This window comes from Ursus maritimus, unplaced genomic scaffold (assembly GCF_017311325.1).
Source record: "Ursus maritimus isolate PB19 unplaced genomic scaffold, ASM1731132v1 scaffold_2, whole genome shotgun sequence".
NCBI lineage: Eukaryota > Metazoa > Chordata > Mammalia > Carnivora > Ursidae > Ursus > Ursus maritimus.
The window spans coordinates 39,370,850-39,392,363 of record NW_024424452.1 but is presented as its reverse complement, the minus strand read 5'-3'; the positions used below and the strand labels follow the sequence as shown (position 1 = coordinate 39,392,363).

The 21,514-nt window shown below is 50.5% G+C and overlaps 1 protein-coding gene across 13 annotated transcripts; it reads left to right on the top strand.

Annotated features, from left to right (window-relative positions):
* The first annotated feature begins 341 nt into the window (after positions 1-341).
* Positions 342-21,089, top strand: S100A2 (S100 calcium binding protein A2). 13 transcript variants are annotated; one of them, XM_008696656.2, is made up of 5 exons: positions 342-643; positions 1,391-1,699; positions 3,409-3,526; positions 19,647-19,794; positions 20,605-21,089. In XM_008696656.2, the coding sequence occupies exons 3-5, from the start codon at positions 3,462-3,464 to the stop codon at positions 20,755-20,757; spliced, it is 366 nt and encodes a 121-aa protein (XP_008694878.1). In that variant the 5' UTR covers positions 342-643; positions 1,391-1,699; positions 3,409-3,461; the 3' UTR covers positions 20,758-21,089. The 13 variants fall into 13 exon arrangements, with proteins under 13 accessions (XP_008694878.1, XP_008694889.1, XP_008694881.1 ...); XM_008696667.2 differs by lacking the exons at positions 342-643; positions 1,391-1,699; positions 3,409-3,526 and adding an exon at positions 15,632-15,686; XM_008696659.2 differs by lacking the exons at positions 342-643; positions 1,391-1,699; positions 3,409-3,526 and adding an exon at positions 15,693-15,851.
* The last annotated feature ends 425 nt before the right edge of the window (positions 21,090-21,514 follow it).

Here is a 21,514-nt window from a genome sequence, read left to right as displayed (position 1 = left end):
TGTGCGGCAGACTCATTCATTCATTCATTCATTCAGAATATAGTACTTGCATGTGCCAGACAAGGTAGATGTTGCCACAAAAACAGTAAGAACATATATGTTTCCTGATCTTACTGGGCTTTCAGTGTAGAGGGGAGGACAGCAAATAACCACATGATCACACAAACAAATGGATAATTACAAGTGGGGTAACTTTTGAAGCATCACATTTGTGGTAATATTTTTTCTTTAAAGATTTTATTTATTTATTTGACAGAGAGAGAGCACAAGCAGGGGGAGCGGCCGGCAGAGGGAGAAGCAGGCTCCCCGCTGAGCAGGGAACCCGACGTGGGGCTCTATCCCAGGACCCCAGGATCATGACCTGAGGCAGATGCTTAACTGGCTGAGCCCCTCAGGTGCCCCACGCTTGTGGTGATTTCTAACAAAGAAATGTAACTTAGTCTGGGATTGGGGAACACCTTTGTGGAAGCCATGCTGGGGCTGAGATGTGCAAGATGGGCAGGACAGGAAAAGGCGGAGCCGAGGGAGAATGGCTTCCCCGACGTGCAAAGGCCCGGAGGCAAGAGGGAGCCTGGTGAGCCCGAGTTTCGGAGGGAAAGTGGGTGTGGCTGAAGCTCAAGGACAAGGTGGACAGAGATGAAAGGTGAGGCTGGAGAGGCGGGCAGGACTTGAGGGGCATGGTAAAGACTGGTAACCACTGAATGGGGTTTTTTTTAGAGGTGGGAAGGGCAGAAGGAGAGGGAGAGAGAGAATCCCAAGCAGACGCCACGTGGTGCACAGAGATCGACCTGGGGCTTGATCTTACCACCCTGAGATCACGATCCCAGTGGAAATCAAGAGGCAGACACTTACCCGCCTGAGCCACCCAGGTGCTCCTGAATGGTGTTTTTGAGCAATGTGAGTATGCGTGTGTGTGCACTTGTGCATGTGATGTGATCAGAGTTGCATTTTGAATAATCTCAGTCTGCAATATGGAAACGGTTGAGAGAAGAAGGGCAGAGTGGATGCAGGGAGACCAGTGAGGAGGTAATTTTTAACAAGCAATAGCAAATAACAGCTGAATTTTACCAAGTACTTACTCTATACCAGGCGCTGTTCTATTTATTTTTTTAAGATTATTTGTTGTTTTGAGAAAGAGAGGGAGAGAGAGAGTGTGTGTGCGTGTGGGGGCAGGGGCAGAGGGGGAGGGAGTCCCAAGCAGACTCCGTGCTGAGTGCAGAGCCCCACGCAGGGCTGGATCTCATGACCCTGAGATCATGACCTGAGTGGAAACCAAGAATTGGGTGCCCAACCTCCCGTGCCATCCAGGTGTTCTGAGTATTTTGCATGCACTAACCCCTAATCCCCACAACCCAATGAAGTTAGTCGTTCTGTTATCTCCATTTTGCAGATGAGGAAACCAAGGCACAGAGAAGCTACACAACTTGCTGAAGACCCTAGAACTGGCAAGCCGTGGCACCCAGGTGGCCTGAAACCGGGCTGCTGCTCTTCACTGCGATTGTCTCCTGAACGGGGGTGGCGACAGCGGAGACTCATTCATGTGGCCAGTGCGTACGTATTGCGTGCCCACTGTGCGCCAGGCGCTCTCCTGCTCTGCCTTCATGGAGCGTGTGGTCCACCTGGCTGGGGATGCACCATCAGCAAACAAACAGGAACTCATGTGGCATATAAAGAAAGCCTTAAGCAGAGAGGAGGAACTGTGAGTTCTGGGAGCGGGGTGTGGGAGCCGTAAGGGGCTGGGTACTCACGAGCTAGCCAAGGGGTCGAGCTGGAACAAGAAGAGAAGAGGCCTGTCTAAACGGCAGCTCAAGCTTCCCATGTCCAAATGCGCACGCCTGACGGCCTCCCTCTACACTCCTCCTGCCCCTCCCCTGCTCCCCTGTTCTCCTGGCTTCTCAGGACAGAAGCATGCAGTGTTCTTGCCCCCTTTCATACCTCACATAGCACATCTAGTCTGTCTTCAAATCTTGCCAGTTCTACCTTCAAAACACGTTCAGAATCACTGGCATCTCTCCCCCACCACTGCTGCCACATCCATCGGAACCCTGTCATCTCTCACTTGGCCATTTTTTTTTAAAGATTTTATTTATTTGTTTGACACAGAGAGAGCACAAGCAGGGGGAGCGGCAGGCAGAGGGAGAGGGAGAAGCAGGCTCCAGGCTGAGCAGGGAGCCTGATGTGGGGCTCAATCCCAGGACCCTGGGATCATGACCTGAGCCAACGGCAGACACTTCACCAACTGAGCCACTCAGGTGCCCCTGTAGTCGTTTTCTAATTATTTCCCAGCATCTCCACCTGCCCCTTTAGAGGGACGTAAACAGCAGTCCCCCTTACCTGTGCTCAACTCATGTCCAAAATGTGTGTGTTCAGAAGGTCAGTGGCAGCCTCGCGGTGGGTCCCGTGTCCACGTCATCCACCTCCTTCATGGCGCCACGTTCATCTCTTACTGATCCTGGTTCGTAAATTAGCCTTTACCGTAAATTATGCGTGTCTAGGAGAGAACAGTATGTATGGGGTCGGTTACTCTATATGGCAGTTTCGGCCATCCCTTGGGGGTCTGGAAACACCCCGCACAGGTGGGGGGATGACTGCATTACATCTTCATCTTACATACTCCTACAGCAGCCAGAGGGATTCTTTTAAAATGTCAATCAGATCATTTCCCTCTTAGGCTCAAAATCTCCCAGTGGCTCCCCATTTGCCTCAGAGTGAAAGGCAAAGTCTTCCAGTGGCTCTGAGGCCCTCGCTAGCCTTGGAAACTGCCTCCCGCCTCACCGCATTCTCCCCTGCGACCCACCTCTTCCACTTGAGGCCTTTGCTTTAATGTGGCTGTTCCTGCAGAGCCCGGTGGCCACTTTCCTTTAAATCGAGCCTCCCTGCAGGCTCTTCCTCCTTCTGGCCTTCCCCCCTGCCTCACCCTTGTACCTTCTGAAATACCGTGTGCTTCCCTCATGCTGTCTAGCTTTTCCTCACCACCAGCCAAACGCCAGGAGGGAAGGTCGCACTGTCTGTCCTGTCCTCTGGGGACGTCCTCAGGGCCCAGCGCACAGAAAGGGCGCAGTATGTCTCGCAGGATCTGAAACCGACCAAGTCCAAAAACAAACTCCTGGTTTTCCCTTCAAATCCACACTAGCCCCCACATAGTAATGGTGCCACCATCTACTCAGGACCTCAGGTCAATTCTGGACGTCTTCCTCCCCTCACTCCCCATAGCCAGTTCATCAGCAAGTTCTACCTCAAAAATCAGTTTCCAGTCTCTGTGCTACTTTCCCTCTCTAATGCTCCTCCCATCATGTCAGACCCCACCACTCCCACCCCACGAGGGCCAGTCTCCTGCTCCCCACTGGTCCTGCTTCAGCCTCTTCTCAGAAACAACTGCTAGTTTCATCTTTTCTGGTTCTTTCTTAGAGTGTCCCCGACCCATATCCGTTAGCCCAACAGCAACAACAAGAGATTAAGCAATGCAGCGAAGGCTGACGCAGCAGAGCCATCACGATCCACCCCCAGAAATAAGCACGAGCGCTGGGTAAGCACCGTTTGGCTCTCTCACGATACATACAGCCAGGAAGACTGCGAGAGGGACTTGCAGGGAAAAAGCCACAAAAATGGACCATGGCACACGTTATTTATAATAAAAAGTATTATTTACGTTTTACTTGGAGATGACAGAAGGGAAAAATGTCAAACGGAAAGACCGAAGGAACTTCAGATAAATATTTTTCATCATGAGAAATATTAATTTGTAAAAGATTTTAGAGATTAAAACAGAACTGCCACATTTTCATTTGAGACAACATCTTTGGACTCTGCTGGAAGGAGAGTCCCCAATCCGCCCCAATCTACCCATTTCTGATGGTTACACTAGTTAATTTAAAATGCGGATGTGGACGGTGTTTGCGCGCTGTTTTGTGCCGGCGATCTCCAGCGCGGGCTTAGTCTTCACTCTGAGTCCAGTGCTCGCACACAGACGTTTTGGCATGGCGGCTTCGTCCCCGCGGCCTTTATTTGATTCCTTTGGTTGGTGGAATTTCAAAGGGCTCTGGGCTTTTGTGCCCCGAGTTCTTTCAGCTTGAGGTCGCTGCTGCTTGGCATTCTCTCTGAGCCGTGGAGACAGCCCCACTGGCAGTGCCCTTGCGAGGCCGTGGGAAAGTCTCAGGCAAACTGGATTTTCCTACCTTCTGTGTGGCTTGCTTTTTCTGCATGGATGCTCTCTCTTCCCTTTTTTCCCCTGTCTTTTTCTTTTCCTACTATTTTAATAGTGAAACATTTCAAGTGTACAGAAAAGTATAGAAAATAGCACAATATCGAACTCTAAGTTTTGTTGAAGTTGACCATTTAAAAAATATTTGCTTCAGATCACTTAAAATAAAACATATAAAACTGACAGATCTAGTTAAAGGCCTCCATGTGCAACCCTATATTGCACTGGCCCCCTCGATAGCCATAGCCACCATCTTGAATTGTGTGTTTATGATTCCCTCAATTGAAAAAATTAATTTTGGTCACATATGTATAAATTCCTAAGCAATGTGTTATTTAGTATCGTATGCTTTTGCACTTTACGTGATATCATAATGTATATGTTCTTCTGCAAATTCTTTTCTTGCTTAAATAAGAGATTTATCCGTATTGATGGAGTTCATTAATTTTCACTATCGTTCAATGTTTGAATATGCTCTCATTTATTTACCCATACACCTGTTGATAGACATTAGGACTATTTCAGTTTTTTTCTCCTTCTTTTAAAACATCTAATAGATGTTTTTAGATTAGATAGATTAGAAATTTTTAATAGATTAGAAATTTGTATTACATAAGAGTAAGAAAGCGTAATTATAATTATATAGTCCATATACTAATGGTTCTTTGGGATTTATTGAGACTTCCCCAGTGTCCTAGAGCATAGTCAATATTACGTGCGCCACATGTTAGAAAAGAATGTGTATTTTCTCTTTCTTGGGTGTAGAAGTCTGTATTTGCCAGTAACTTGAATTTATCAATAAGATTATTCAGACATCTCTATTCTTATCTCCTTGATCATTCAGTTTCTGAGAAGAGTGTGTTAAAATCTCTAACCATTATTTATTTACTTCTTCCAAAAGGTTTGATAGTTGTTGCTTTTTATATTTTGAGGCTGTATTATTGGTCCTTTTGTATTTATGATATTTATATTTTCTTGTATTATGCTTCTATTTGCCTCTTTTTTTCATCTTGAATTCTCCTTTATCAAATATCAAAATTACTTCCCTGATATATTTTTTAAAGATTTTATTTATTTATTTGACAGAGAGAGAGCACAAGCAGGGGGAGCTGTACGAAGAGGGAGAGGGAGAAAAACTCCCTGGCAAGCAGGGAGCCCGATGTGGGACTCAGTTCCAGGACCCTGGGATCATGACCCGAGCCAAAAGCAGACACTTAGACTGAGCCACCCAGGAGCCCCTAGATAATCAGTTTTATTATATTTCGCCAATTTTGCTTCTCATATCTCAGGAATCATCCTGATTTATTTCTCTTGGGTTTATTTCTCTTCTTATTTGAGTACCTTCTCTCAGAGTGTTTGTTTTTAAGTTTTATTTATTTATTTGAGAGAGAGAGAGAGCATGATGGGGGGTGGGGGGGGAGAGGGGTAGAAGGAGAGGAAGAGAGAATCTCAAGCAGACTCTGTGCCGAGCGTGGAGCCTGACGTGGGGCTCAATCTCATGAACCTGAGACCATGACCTGAGCCGAAATCAAGATTTGGATGCTTAGCTGACCGCACCTGTCAGGCGCCCCCCACGCCCAAGTGTTTTTAATGTAGGTCTTTGTGTGGTAAACCTGCCGCCTACTGTATCTGACGATATTTTTTTATACCTTCACATTTGAGTGACTCTGGCTATAGGCACGGTTTCTTTCAGTATTTAAAAACATTTGCTACTTTGTCTTCTTGTGTCTAGTGTTTCTGCTGAGAAGTCTGATGTCAATTTGATTCTTGTCCATGTGCATTGCTTTTGGAGGTGTTCAGAATTTTATCTGACTTTGATGTTCTTAGACTTCCATATAATGAATCTGGATGAGTTTCCCTCTCAGTTACCCCATTTTGCACTCTGAGTCTTTCATCTGAAATTCTGAGAAATTTGTCACTGCTGTTTCTTCAACTGTTTTCTCCTCTCCCTCTTTCACCCATCTCTTTGGGGAACCCTATTATCCTGATATTAACACTTCTTTTTTTTTTTTGGAAGATTTTATTTATTTATTTGACAGAGATAGAGAAAGAGAGAGCACAAGCAGGGGGAGTGGCAGTCAGAGGGAGAGGGAGAAGCAGGCTTCCTGCTGAGCAAGGAGCCCAACTCGGAGCTCCATCTCAGGACCCTGAGATCATGACTTGAGCTGAAGGCAGACACTCAACCGACTGAGCCACCCAGGTGCCCATTAATGTATTTTCTAATGTTAAACCATCCCTGCATTCATGACATAAACTCAACTTAGTCATGTTGTATTTTTTGAAGTATAATACCAGATTCCATTTGCTAATAGTAGTTTTGCATCTTTAAGCACAATTGAGATGGCCTTCAATTTTCCTTTCTTACATGATACATTTCTGGTATCTAGGGTGACCTACTCAGTACATAGATTTGGCTGTGTGTAACAGACACTACAAATAGCAGTGGCTTGGAGGAGGAGGAAGTTTATTTCTTTGTCATGTGCTGTCTGGAGGTTGGTGGTCTCAGGCTGGTCTGGTGGTTCTGCTCAGCTGTCCCTGTTTGCATGGTCCTAATTGCTCATCTTTCTAAGCAGCAGCATGAAAGAATGGCATGTTCTTTGCCATAAAGGGCATGAATCAGAAGTTGCATACATCTGTCTTCTTCTCTTGGCCGGAGCTTAGTCATGTGGCTACCCCTAGCTATGAGGCAGGCTGGGGAGTGTGGCCCTTATTTGAAATTAAAAGTAAGGGTTCTTTTGCTACGGGAAGCAAGAGGAGAATAGGTAATAGGACAACCGGTAGTCTTTACCATAAAGGTTATGCATATCTGCCACATAAAGTTGGACAGTATTTCCTCATTTTCTATGTTCTGGAAATGTAAATTTGTGTAAGTTTTTTTTTTCTTGATTATTTGATAAACTTGCCCATAGAAACATCTCTGTTTTATTTTTTTTAATTTTTAAATTTTTAAAAAGATTTTATTTATTTATTTGACACAGAGAGAGAGCGAGAGAGCACAAGCAGGGGAGCAGCAGGCAGAGGGAGCAGCAGGCTTCCCACTGAGCAGGGAGTCTGATGTGGGACTCTATCCCAGGCCCCTGGGATCATGACCTGAGCCAAAGGCAGATGCTTAACTCACTGAGCCACCCAGGCGTCCCTCCTTCATATTTTTAAAAAATATTTTATTTATTCATTTGTGACTGTTTTATTATTATTTTTAAAAAGACTTTATTTACTCATCAGACAGAGAGAGAGAGCGCACAAGCAGGGGGAGCTGCAGAGGGAGAGGGAGAAGCAGGCTCCCCACTGAGCAGGGAGCCTGACATGGGGCTGGATCCCAGCACTCTGGGATCATGACCTGAGCCAAAGGCAGATACTTAACTGACTGAGCCCCCCAGGTGCCCCCCCTGTGATGTTTTAATCTTTCCCTTTTATATTGTTTCCGAATTCTTCTAATTCTCCCCTCTCCACCTTCTTTTGCCGTATCTTTTCTCTGAAGCTTTGTATCTCTCTCTCTCTTTTTAAAAATATTTATTGATTTATTTATTAATTTTAGAGAAAGAGAGAGCGAGCGAGCGAGTGCATGCTTCTGTGGGGGGGGGGGATGGGCAGAGGGAGAGAGAGAATCTCCAGCAGACTCCCTCTGAGTTGGAGCCTGCCATGGGGCTGGATCCCATGACCCGAGACCCTGACCTGAGTCGAAACCAAGAGTCAGACACTTAACTGACTGAGCCTCCTAGGTACCCCCTTCATATGTCTTTTTAAAACTTATTTTTAAGAAAGAGGTTGTGTTATATGAATTTTTTAAAAGATGATCCTCTCTGGGACGCCTGGCGGGCTTAGTTGGTGGAGGATGGGACTCTTGATCCCAGGGTGTAAGCTCCAGCCCTATGTTGGGTATAGACATTACTTAAAAATAAAATCTTAAAAAAAAAGGGATGATCCTTCTTTTTTTTTTTAATATTTTATTTATTTATTAATTTGACAGAGAGAGAGAGAGCACAAGCAGGCAGAGGGAGAAGCAGGGGGAGTGGGAGAGGGAGAAGCAGGCTCTCCGCCAAGCAGGGAGCCCAATGCAGGTCTTGATCCCAGGACCCTGGGATCATGACCAGAGCCGAAGACAGATGCTTAACTGACTGAGCCACCCAGGCGCCCTGAGATGATCCTTTTTGATTATTATTTACTTTGAATGAGCTGGTTATCGCCTGAGGGGTGGTGTGCTGTAGAATGGGGTGGGAGTGTAGTGGGTTCAGACGGTACCTGAGGGTGTGTGGAGGGGCACATCTCCTCTCAGGGTTTGGCATTTGGGAAATGGGGTCATGTCACAGTACAACGTGGCAGCATACAGTCTGACATTCTCTGCATGTTGTCCTGCTCCAGCTGGCTTCATCCTTGACTAAAAGGCCATGTCACAAAGCGATAGGAAGGTTATCCCAGCATGGTTTCTTCTTAAGGTACCCCTTCCCTGCTGTCCTGAGGTGTCAAACTAGGTCTCTGGGGAAACCTCTCCTCAGCCTGTTGTCAACCGCAATATCACTGCTTCAGTCAGAGGAACACGGGATACCTCTTCAAGGGGGTGTCATACCCAAGGGTTTGGGCAGCATGTTTCTGCTTTCATGTAATGCCCTTGCTTAGATCCACACGTAACTACATTTGGCAGGTGCCTGTCGTGATTCGTGGCTTGGAGTTATACAAGTTTCACTGAACATGGTCTTTTCTTCTCTTTACATTTTGTTGTGTTTGCTTATTCTTAGTGAGGCTCTGAAGTGGAGACGCAAAAAATACCTTTACTTTGCCATCTTTCACTGAGAATTCCCCAGAATCATCTTTGTAAAAAAATTATTATTATTTTAAAAGATTTTATTTATTTATTTATTTGAGAGAGAGAGAGTGAGAGAGAGTGGGGGTGGGGGATGGACTGGCAGAGGGGGAGGAAGAGGGGCAAGCAGAGTCCCTGCTGAGCGTGGAGCCCAACACGGGGCTTGATCTCACGACCCTGAGATCATGACCTGAGCCAAAATCAAGAGTTGGACGCTTAGCTGACTACACCACCCACACACCCCTAGAAAATTATTTTTTTTAAAGATTTTATTTATTTATTTGACAGAGATAGAGACAGCCAGCGAGAGAGGGAACACAAGCAGGGGGAGTGGGAGATGAAGAAGCAGGCTCATAGCAGAGGAGCCTGATGTGGGGCTCGATCCCATAACGCCGGGATCACACCCTGAGCTGAAGGCAGACGCTTAACTGCTGTGCCACCCAGGCGCCCCTAGAAAATTATTTAAGTAGTCTCTGTGCCCAGCGTGGAGCTTGAACTCATGACCCCGAGTTGGGGTCATACTCTTCTGACTGAGCCAGCCAGGCATCTCCCACCCTCTTCCAATGGCTTCCTGTTGTATTAGAATGAAATCCAAACTCCTTACACCGGCCTTACAATGCCCTGCACTATTTGACCCCTCCTGACCTTCCTAATTCCATCTCATGCCCTTCTCACCCTCACCATCCATGGTCCACCCACACTGCTCTTTTCTCCTTTGACACCGCAAACTCCTTCCCACCCCTGGGCCATGCCTGGAACATACCCACCGCTCCCTGTGTGGGCGACTCCTCATCCTTCAGACCTCTTCCTTAGTGAGTCCTTCCCTGACCACCTGCCCAGGTGACGATTCCGTCATTATACCTGTTCTTTTTTGTTCATAGCCTTACTACTGCCTGTACTTTACATTTATGTCCCGTCTTCCCCATTTGATTACATGCTCCACCAGGGCGAGGGCTGTGCCTGTCTTGCTCACCAGTGTATCCCTAGGGCCTAGTGCAGTGTCACTACTGAATAAATACTTGCTGACTGCGTGCATAAAGGAAGAGCTGGAGAGTCGGATCCCTGAGAGCCACGCTGAAGAGTTTAAATGATGTGGTGGTTGGGGCACCTGGGTGGCACAGTCAGTTAAGCGTCCTTCTCTTGGTTTTGGCTCTGGTCGTGATCTCAGGGTCTTGAGATCAAGCCCTGCATTGGGCTCTGCACTCAGTGGGGGGCCTGCTTTGGATGCTCTCTCTTTCTGTCCCCCTCCCCCCCGCTCATTCTCTCTCTCTCTCTCTCTCTCTCTCGCTCTAAAATAAATAAATAACTCTTTAAAAAAATGCGGTGGTTAGTAGTGAGACTCAGAAGGTTTTCGAGCGAGTGAGTGACAGAGTGGACAGCTGTGATCAGAATGATGAAGAAGGGAGTCCAGGAAGAGACTGGTCAGGGACTTGCTGCCTCAGGACAGCCGGGACGAGGCAGCAGCTTTGGGCACAGAGAGGAAGGGTCGGTGAGGCAGGGCTCCCCAGGAAAGCCCGGCAGCCCCTGTGATTGGCAAGGCTGCCTGGCTGGGCCTAAGGTTCTGCAGAGCAAGCAGAGACGATGCTCACGTTGGGGCTGGGACAACTGGGATAGCAGCCAGAGCCTGGGGCTGGGCTGGTGAGGCTGCCTGAGTGCAGATTCAAACCCTTTCATTTTAGGAGTTGTCTAAACTGAAAGATGATGATGCTATGAGAAAGAGGGGGAGACAGAAAAGGGATAACTGGAAGCAAGCAAGAGAAAAGGGTAGAGACTAATGACAGCCCCACCAGTAGGCATAGGGATAGGAAGAGGAACCAGGAAGTGGCCAGGGCAGGAACTTGGGGTGGAGAGGTGGCAGGGAGGGTGACTGAGGAGTGGTGCTCAGCAGCAGGGCTCCTGAGTTCAAATCCTGGCTCTATACCCAATTTCCTGAGCTTCTGTTTCCTGATCGATTAGTCATAGACATTGCCCACATTACAGGGTGGTTGGGAGGATTGAATTAGATGGGGTACGCATTGTGCTTAAAACAATGTCTACAAAGAGTAAGCATTCAGTAAACTTTAGTTTCTTCCCTCCTACTGGCCTGCTGCCCTCTCTCCTTCTTAAGAGCAGATGTTCAGCCCAAAGCTGCGCAGGTTCAGAAAGGCATTCTTTTTTTTTTTTTTTTAAAGATTTTATTTATTTATGTGACAGAGAGACAGCCAGCGAGAGAGGGAACACAGCAGGGGAGTGGGAGAGGAAGAAGCAGGCTCCCAGTGGAGGAGCCCGATGTGGGACTCGATCCCGGAACGCCAGGATCACGCCCTGAGCCGAAGGCAGACACTTAACGACTGCGCCACCCAGGCGCCCCCAGAAAGGCATTCTTGATCACGTCACTTCGTGATGATCTTGTTCTGAGAGATTAATTCTTCTTCATTCTTATGACTGCGTGGCAAACCCAGACATTCCAGAAATCAGCTCAATTTCTTCCCAGGAGGAAAGTCCCTTTGAGACTCCAGATGCAAACCAGAGGCTGGTTGGTGGATAGAGAGCCAGGGTACACGGAAGTGGATGATCTTAGCAGGTCACATGAGTAAGCTGGCGTGGTGGTGTGAGTGTCTACCCCTATGCATGGAATCAATCTCCTTGTCTATGACACAGGGCATAGGAAGGCATTGAACTGGATCAGGTTAGGCTGTCACAGAGCTCCACTATTTTTAAGCCAGACCTGGCTGTTTTACCAATTATAATGGGCAAATATGACCATTTCCAAGCTAGGAGAAAGAATCAAGCAAATGAACAGGTTTTTCTCAATTTGAAGATTTACTTTATTATTTTTTCCTAAACTGTTAACATCTGATACTAGCAGATGACCAAATGAAGCGTCAAAGGACAAATAAATATTGACAAGGAAACCAGGAATAAATTATTGTTCTTGTGTTTGGGGGGCTGTATGGAGTTTGATTATACTTTCATGTTGCTGAGAGGTCAGACAACCCCATCTCGGCAATGAAGTTGGTTCTTACTGGATGTCATGGTTTCTTCTACTGCTTAATCTAAAACATTCACCGAGTCCTCACTCTATGCTTTACGTGTATCATCTCATTTGATCTGCAAGGGGGGGGGCGGTAGCATCCTCACAATACAGAAGAGGAAACTGATGTTTAGGGGGAGATAAAGGACCATCTGTAAGGTCATATGGCTAGTGTAGTGACTGTGATAGCTTCCTTCTTCTGGTAAGAGTCCCTTGACCATAGGACTGGGAACCTGACCCACATGGCCAGTCATAGTACCCTGACTCCCTGGACACAGGGATTGGTTCATGGTTGAGTGTGTGAACCAAGTAGAGCTAATCAGGGCTCTTCCTGGGATAGATGGGCACTGGGTTTACAAAGCTAGGACAGCCCATGGCCATGTTCCTTGTTCCTGCTGTGGTAAGAGTAAATACAGCATGCAGAGAGATGAACAGTGATGAGACAAGGATGGACAGATGCTTGGATGGATGGAGGGATGGATGGATGGATGAATGGATGGATGGTGTTGAGTTCCCCTTTCTAGCCCCAAGGCTATGGTTCATTGATCCTTTGAATTATCTCAGTGAGATTCCCAGTTAGGTAACACAACACATTCCCTTCTTTGCTTCAGTCAGTTGTGTGGAGCTTCTTACAGCTGGAAGATCCTGACTGATAGAATGAGAATGTGGTGAGGTCAAGGTTAAAACCCAGAATCCTTCTTCTCTGCTGTCACCATTTCCTAGTATTACACATCGATCTCTTAAAACATCTCTTTAAACCACTTCCTCATGAGCAACACCCTGTATTTTTTTATTAAAAAAAAATTTTTTATTATGTTATCTTCACCCTTTAATTTTTTTTTTTAAGATTTTATTTATTTATTCGACGGAGATAGAGACAGCCAGGGAACACAAGCAGGGGGAGTGGGAGAGGAAGAAGCAGGCTCCCAGCGGAGGAGCCTGATGTGGGGCTCGATCCCAGAATGCCGGGATCACGCCCTGAGCCGAAGGCAGACGCTTAACCGCTGTGCTACCCAGGCGCCCCCACCCTTTAATTTTTTAAATCACTGCTCACCTTCCTGAGTCAACTTTCTTTTCTTGAAGCTGCCCTTAGTCCCTTTCTGAGATTTGGGAAGTTCCTTGGGTTTATCAAAGCACATCAGAATGCATCTCTCATGTTGGGTGTTTCTGGGAAGACGGCTATTCTTTCTGCCTTATGTTGATTCCCGTTGGCACCGGTCTTACCAAATGACATCTTCCATCCTTAGAACCTCCATTCTGGCTAATGGTAGAAACCTGCTACCCAGGCCTGGGTGCTTGCTGGGACAGCAGGGGGCCTCCAGACCGAGCAAGGCCGTGAGGCACCTGCAGGGCGGGGGGAGTGTCTCAGGCTTCTGAGTCGGACAACAGAGCTCAGGAAGTACAGGGCTCTGTAATGAGGTGTGGGTTAGGGGAAGCAAGTCCCCAGACCTGAAGCCCAGCAGGCCCAGGGGCTGGCCTGCTTTCTTCACGAGGACCTGGATGCTGGAAGGGCGGAGGGAGGTTGGGGGTACAAGGAGTGGTTTGTTCCGGACCACATCCCTTGAGGAATGACCCTAGTTAACGGTGTGTTCTTCTCCTGCTGCTTCTCAAACTGACCTTCCCTGCCTTATCACAGACAGCAGCTGCCCACTGCCCCCTGCCCCCGGGGCGTGGGCTCACCGGGGAGGTGAGGAGGGTGCAGCCAGCTGGTTGAGAGAGAACCATAGCGTGGACTCTCACCTCTTCCTTGTTGACAGAAAGAGGAGTGGAAGGGCTCCGCCCCCCCAGAAGCCCTTCTGGGGAGTGGGGTGTTAAATTGCCTCCTCCCCACACTGGCACGGGCAAGAAGGAAGCATCTGGTGATGCTGGAGAGAGTTGGGTGGATGCAATGGTAGCAAGTCAGCTTCTAGAAGGTTTGGGGTGGGGGTTGAGCCTGGTTTGGAAACGTGGTGTTGAAGGGAGGGGGGAGGATGGTGGTGATGAGGGACAGCACTGGCCATTTGCCAAACACCTGCTCTGTGTCAGGCACTGGGGACACTGGGAGTGAACAATACTCGGTGTTCATTTCTCAGCAGCCCAGTCTAGCGGGGGAGACACATAAGGAAATAGTCTCATAAGAGTTGCTCTTGTAGGGCAGGGGGCTAGTGAGGTACATAGAAGGAGCACCTAACCACGTGTGTGTGTGTGCTCTAGCATGTGGGGGGCTGGGGAGTAGCTTCAGGGTGCGGCACAAAGGAGATGGTCTGGGTTTAAGGGTGATTAGGAGATCAATAGGGAACAAACGGAGGAAGGGCTCTCAGAGAGAACAAATGGCTTAGGTAGGGGTTTTGAGGCATGCGAGGCCGTGGCCTGCGCGTCAGTGAGGTTGGTGCCTGGGAACGTGCGTCATGCTTGGCAGCCTTCTCCTCCAAGTAATGAGACGTGGCGGTGACTGAGATCTGACATGCTCAGATCTGGGTTTAGGAAGACCACTCCCATGGCAGAGCTGAGGAGGGGTCGGAGGGGGGCAAGGTTAAGGTGGGAGAAGAGTCCAGCTGTGTTTACAAGCACCCCGGAGCACAGGGACGCGGCAGAAGCTCAGGCGGTATGGCCGAGATGAGCGGTATTGAGAAGGCAGGTGGAGGGCAGTGATGGGGAAGCAGGAGGCAGGAGGACAGCCGAGTTTCTGGTTGGGTCAGGAGGTGGATAATGGTGTTATTTGTGGCAGAGAGGGGTACTAAGGGAGGTGGAAGATCGAGGAAGGTTCCTTTTAAGCCTGCTTTAAATGCAGGCCAGGATGCAGTTGGAAGGCAAGAGGAAAGGGGATGGTGGTTGAGCAGAGCCCGTGGAGGAGATGCTCCCCCAGGCACTGGTGAGGCTGAGAAATGAGTCCAAGAGCCCAGGTGTGGGTGTGGGGAGAGAATGGCAGAGCGTCATGGCCTGAGTGGGAAGGTTAGAGCTCTCAGGGATTTGCAGGGATTGGGGCTTCGAGAGGCGGTTTACCATTGTGACTACCTATGTTTGTCATGCCTCGTTAACTGTGTGAACTTGAGCAAACTTGCCTGAGCCTCGATTTCCTCCTCTGTAAAGTGGGGTGAGGTTGTACCAACTTCCTGGGATAGTTGTGTAAATTAAATGGAACAATATACAGAAATCACCCAGCACAGAGAAGATGCTCCGTAATGCTGGCCTCGTCGCCCTCCAGCACTGGGAACGCATGGCTCGTTGCAGGGTGACATCATCAGGTTTTCTTGCACTGATCATGCTCTCAGGGAATAGTTAGATCAATTATTTCATGCAGCTTGTTACGAGAAAATATTTCAAAGTGGGGCGCCTGCGTGGCTCAGTTGGTTAAGCGTCTAATCCCGGGGTCCTGGGATCGAGCCCCAAGCTGGGCTCCCTGCTCGGCAGGGAGTCTGCTTCTCCCTCTCCCTTTGCCCACAACCCCCAGCTTGTGTTCTCTCTCTTGCTCGCTCACTCTCTCAAATAAATAAATAAAATCTTAAAAAAAAGAGAAAATATTTCAAAGCATACCTGGGGGGGGGGGTAGACGACTAATAAAAGGAGTCCTTGTGGTGAAAAGTGCAAAGTCAAGGGTGCGGTGCAACTGGCCGGGGTTGCATGGTGAGGGCGTCAGCCTAGGGCCCCAACACTGGGGCCATTTCTCTTTCTGCCGAATTGCCCTGGGGAAAGAGGTGTGTGGGCAGAGCTTGGCAGTTTCAGTCGCTCACTTCAGCCACCTTGCTCCCTCCTGCCCCTGCCCTTAAGGCTCTTAACAGCTTCTAGACATCAGCTTCCATCTCAGAAGTCTGCTTGAGCCGCTCAGCAAGGGACTGTCCAGGAAACACCTTATGTGTCAGGCAGGTGTGAGGTGTGGGTGTGGGAAGGCCCCTTGGAGGTGAGTCAGCACTGCCTCCTTCCTGAGTCAGGCGCAGGGCGGGTCCAGGGCTGGGGACCGGGAAAGGCAGTAGGGAGGACGTGGGTGGGGGTGGGGGGGGGACCAGCCGGCAACCACAGGGCTCAACCACCAGGGGGCAGGAGCCACCTGGGCCGCAGGCCTCCGGCCCCAGCAGCGGGGTGGACGGAGAGCCGTGCCCCCTTCTCACGCTGGGTATGGGCAGAGTCACTGCCAGGGACGTGCCCACGGCCCAGCTGTGCCCTGGCTTCTCTGCCTTCATGGCCAAGTGGAGAATGTGGACCAGGATTGGATGCTGGGTTCATTCTGTCCAACCCTCCTGTTCCGCTGACTGGGAGGGCGTTGTTCTGCTCACACTGTGAGTTACTGGCAAGTTAATGTGATTTTCACCAGTCCCAGGAATATGGCCACTCGACGGGCACCATCCGGGCCTCAGTTCCCAATGAGGGCCGGGTCTCCCGGTGCTGCCCCTGGTAATCAGTGGCTCTCCCTCCGCTCCCTCACTGCCTTCATAGTCCTGTTTCTGCGGCTCTCTGACCTTTTCTCCCAGTTTCCGCGGTCTCCATCGGCTGCTGGGGTACTCGCTCAGCTCCCTCCCTCCCTGGGCCCCAGGGCTGGAGCGGGTGTTTCCTCAGGGGTTTGCGGCTTCCGGAAGCTGTTTTCCAGCCCCGTGTCTAAGTGCCACTCCTGGGATGTGAAGAAGTCATGATTTGGTAACAGAACCCGTGTTGTGGTTTGGGAGGCTAGAAGGTCCCTTGGCCCCTAAACACTGTCCCAGGGCCCCCAGTGCACTCAGTAGCCATAAACAATGGTTGGCGCGGGGTGTGGGAGACCCTTCGTTCATGCAGAAATGAGTAAGACCCAGTACCTGCCCGGTGAGCTCACCGTGTGGGGGTGAGGGCAAGAGAAGACAGGCGCTGGAATGACTTAGCCCAGGGCAGACACTCTAGTGCCCAAGGACAACGGGAGCCCTTGTACGGGGCAGAGCAGGTAGAGGTGGAACCTGGCTGGGCCTGGGGCAGGCTCCATGGGATCTGTGGCATTGACCCGGCCTTCGAAGGACAGTTGGGATTTCAGCAGGAGGGGATGTGGGGAGCAGGGGTCCGCACAAGCAGTGGGTCTCGGCGCTCCAGGTGCATGTGTGGTGTGCTCGAGGCGCTGTGAGCCAGGCAGCTAGGGTATGTGTAGAGGCGGTTGGAAAGCAGGTGGGGGCCAGAGCCCGAGCACCTCGCTGCCAGGCTTTGTGGAGCAGCCGTGGGCACCACTGCGATATCGGAGCCCGAGAGGCCTTCCCTCGAGTCTGGAGGCAAAATGGAAGAAGTGCTTCGAAAGGCAAGGCATTGCACCCCTTGGGCTTTACCCTCAGGGTGAAGGGTTTGTATCTCAAGCTCTACTTGAAGTAGGGTTTGATAGGAGCGGTGGCATGAGGGGTCCATGTGCCTTGGAAAGGAGGGGACACCGTGGGCTCCAAGGCCGGACTCCACCTGCACTGTTCAGGCTGCCCGAGTCCTGCGGTGACAGCAGGAGAGAGCAGCCTGGCTTCCATCTGACGCTGTCAGTTCTCAGTCCAGCTCCTCTGAGGTGTCTAACTCAAAGCTCCCAGGGAGGGGGACCACGAAGGGTCTCCACGCCAGCACCCTCTCCTCCCAGGCTGGGCTGGGGTTTCCAAGTGCTGCTCTGGCCTTCAGGGAGGAGGCGGGTGCCGCTGAGTCACTGCCTGGGCATCTGGGCCGGGAACAGTGGGTGAGTCACCTAGGACTGGGGCGTTGGGGGAGGGGAGAGAAGCCGCTGGACATCTGGAAGGGGGAGGGGAGCTTGGCGGGCAGGAAGGGCGGTGCCCAGGCTGGTGAGGGCAGACAAAGAGCGGGAGGCAGGGGCGCCTGGGAGGGGGCAGCACGAAGCCTGCTCTTCTATGAAAACCCCGCCCCTGGGCTCGGTCCTGAATGGCTGCGGTGTTGGCCTTTCTCTGGGTATGGGGAGGAGCCTGGAGGGATGAGGTGATGAGGGCCATGGCTGCAGCTTGCCCCAGCCCTGGCCTCCACCTGGGAAGCTGTCCAGCCCCTCCTCACTTGCCCACTCCCCAAGCCTTCCTTTCTCTGTTTTGAACCTCCGGGGGCTTCCTACAGTCCACACTGACTCATTCACCCTGACCGTAGGGTGAGCAGAGCCACTGCTGTCTCTCACCACTGCCCTGCCTCCTTCCAGACGCCTTCCTACCCACAGGAGCCTCTCAAGGTGTTTTTGGGCACCTGTTTCCCTCATTATCTTACCAAGAGGAATTCTGCTGCCAGCTAGGAAGCTTCCCCCCAGTGAGTCTCTAAAGTCAGCTAGCGCACACACACACACACACACACACACACACACACACAGAGGCCTGGGAAGTCCCTGGGTGCCTGCATCCTCTGACTCACAAGTGAGCTGTGGTTCTCAAGTATGTGTCATATAAGCAAAGCCTGGCATGAGACTCTAGGCCCACAAACAGGGGCTACCGCCCCTCACCTTGGGCCCAGGCCACCCCTTCTCCATGATACCTCCTGCTCCCCTCCGTGGCTAGGTGGGGCCTTCCAGCTGCTGGGGGAGCCGGCAGTCTCTGGGAGGGAGGGGGCTGGCAGGGAGTGGGTGGGGGTGGCAGGAGGCCAGGCTTTGGCGGGATCAGGTTAGGGCAGGTTTGATTTCTTAAAATGCCAGGTTGGGGGCCAGTGGGGCAGGCATATAAACCCCAGTGCGGGCACCGGGCCCTTTGCTTTCCTTCCAGAGCCTCTCTGTCATCTGGTCTGGTGAGTGCCTCTGTCTTGCTGAGGGCTAGTTGGGGGGACCCTGTGGGTCTCTGCCTTATTCTTCTGTCTTAATCTTTGTCTCCGTAGTTTCCTCATTCTGGGTCTCTCCCTTTGGGGGACCTTGTGTGAAGCATCCAACTGAGGGTTTTTTCCAGGCTCCTGTGTGAGGTCTCAGTTTAGGGGTTGCTCTGAGGCCTTCTCTTGGGTCTCACAGTGTGGGCATCTCAGTCTAGAGACCCTTCTTGGGGGCCTAGGCCTAGGAATAGGAGGTGTGGAGGGTGACGCTTTAAGGAGAGCCTTGAGTTTGTTTGGTGGTTGTTGTTCCAAAGTCCTGGATTCTAACAGGACTAAGGGGCAGGAGCCAGTCATCTCAAGTGCGTGGGCCTGCCCGGGGCCCTGCCCTCTGCCCCTTCCCTCCTCCTCCCCCTGGAGAAGGCAGAACTAGCAGGATGGGCCCAGGACTTTATGTGCCACTGACACCAGGTACTGGGACCTCACCCCAAGACTCCCCGCTAAGCCTCCCGGGGCTGCTCAGAGCATTCTCAGAGGCAGAGCCAAAGATGGGCTCTGAGTTCTGTCCTACTGTTTCCAGGGCACAGTCATTCCTTTAGTACCAATCCCAGTAGGGTCCTTCCTGGTGGGGAGGTTTGTTCAGTGGCCTTTACCTGTGCCCCGTCTGTTAGAGACAGCACCACCCCGCTCCCAGCTCAGAGGTTTCTAGGATGAGGGAAGACCCACCGCTAGCCTCTGAGAGTCCTTAGTCCAGTGGTGGAAACATACTTGCCCAAGGGCAATTCCTCTGGCCTTAGGGGTCCCTCGTCTATGGGAGATGACTCCTCAGGGAGGAAAAGTCTCAGGGGAGATGCAGAGAGGGGTTTGGAGAGGCACTTTGGGGCACAAGGCCAGAGTGTCCTGTGGGCTGGCTGAAGTGTCTCCGTCACCTACCACCCCTGTGGCCCTAGATCCAAGATGTCCAGTCCCCTGGAGCAGGCGCTGGCTGTGATGGTCACCACCTTCCACAAGTACTCTGGCCAAGAGGGTGACAAGTTCAAGCTGAGTAAGGGCGAGATGAAGGCACTTCTGCACAAGGAGCTGCCCAGCTTTGTTGGGGTGAGTGGGGCTGGCTGGCGTGGGGGTGCGTGGGGGGTGCCGGCTGATGCAGACCCAGGGCGCAGCCTCACAGAGGGGGCTGAGGCCCACCCATGTGTGAGTGCCCTGTCACTGCTGTCCCTGCGGCTCTCCAGAGGGTGGATGGCTGTCAGGGCCCTCAGTGTCCATCTGTCCAATCCCCTCACTGAGTTGAGCAAACCAAAGCCCAGAGAGGGGAAGTGACCGGCCCAAGAGCACACAGCTCTCGCTTAGTTTCCATGTTATATGTCAAACTAAGAAAGTATGTAGGGAGAGAAAAGCCCAACTAACACATGTGCACTGGGACAGTGGGCAGAAAAATGCAGCCAACTTTCAGTTTGCCCCTCACCTGCCCCATATTGAGTCTGAAGAATTCAAAGTCAGGTTCAGGCTTTGAACTCATGGGGCATGTCCTTCATACCTTTAAAATTTTTTTTTGGTTAAGCTTTTCTAATTTGGCTTCATTTTGGCTGGTATTAAAAAGTTTGCCTTTTCCTGAATTCAGAAATTTTTAGTTTCTTCATCAGCAAAGTGGGGGTAGTGAGCCCACCTTGCTGGGCTCAGGGAGTAGCCGGGTGCTCCTCCTTCCCAGCAGGGAGAGCTGGAGACCCTACCCAGTGAACATCTACCTGTCCTCACTCACAGGGCCTCTTTGAAGCTCCCAGGAGCTCCCTGCCCACCACTTACCCACTGCCCAGTGCGGAGAGAGGGCTGGGCTCTGACCAGTAGGTGTGTGCTCGGTGTGGGGGTGGGTGGAGAGCAGCCTGCTGAGCCATTCTCTCTCACTTTCAGGAGAAGGTCGATGAGGAGGGCCTAAAGAAGCTGATGGGTGATCTGGATGAGAACAGTGACCAGCAGGTGGACTTCCAAGAGTATGCTGTTTTCCTGGCCCTGGTCACTATCATGTGCAATGAATTCTTCCAGGACTCCTCAGATGCGCCCTGAAGCAGAACTCTTGCTCTGCCATGGGCCTCCTGGACCCACGAGGACTCTAACTATCCTTTTCGTAATGAATAAAATTTTCCGTTGATCATATTTTAATTGCTCAGTGGTGCCCCACGCCCTAGCTGGCTCAGTTAGGGTCCCGGAAGATGACAGCCTCCTTAGATTCCACTCCCTCTGGGCCCTGACTCTTCTTCTGGAAACCTCCCCAAGGCCAGAGCTGTGCCTTAAGTCCTGGACTTTGGGATTTCAAATACCAGTAAAAATTTGAGATAGTTTGCTAACTTCTTCTTCTTCTTTTTTTTTTGCCAAATAAAGATATTAAAAATGGCAAATACTATCCACCATCACTGTCATTTCATAAAAAGCGAAAATTCCAACAAAGAAGGAAGGCTATGCTCAGAGTGAAGGACAGACCTGGATGTTCAATACCGCGAGAGCAATGAGCTGTACTTGGACCTGCTCAAGAGACAGAAGGCAGTCTAGCCAACCCAGCAGACCTCCTCATTAAAGACTTCGTATCAGGTTGCAGGCCACAGGCAGTGGCCCTGTTTTAGCAAAGTTATATTTCTTTTGATACCTGCTTTCAGATGGGCTCTAGTCTGAGTTCATTCTTCTCCTGTTGGTCTCTGCTGAAAGCTGCCAGGCGCTAGTTCATATCAGCATCCTGATTATTTTCTACCATTTTCCCCAAACTTATAACGAGTTTGCCATCTGTTCTGCACCCTATGGTCAATCAGGTGACAGCCTGACCTAACGC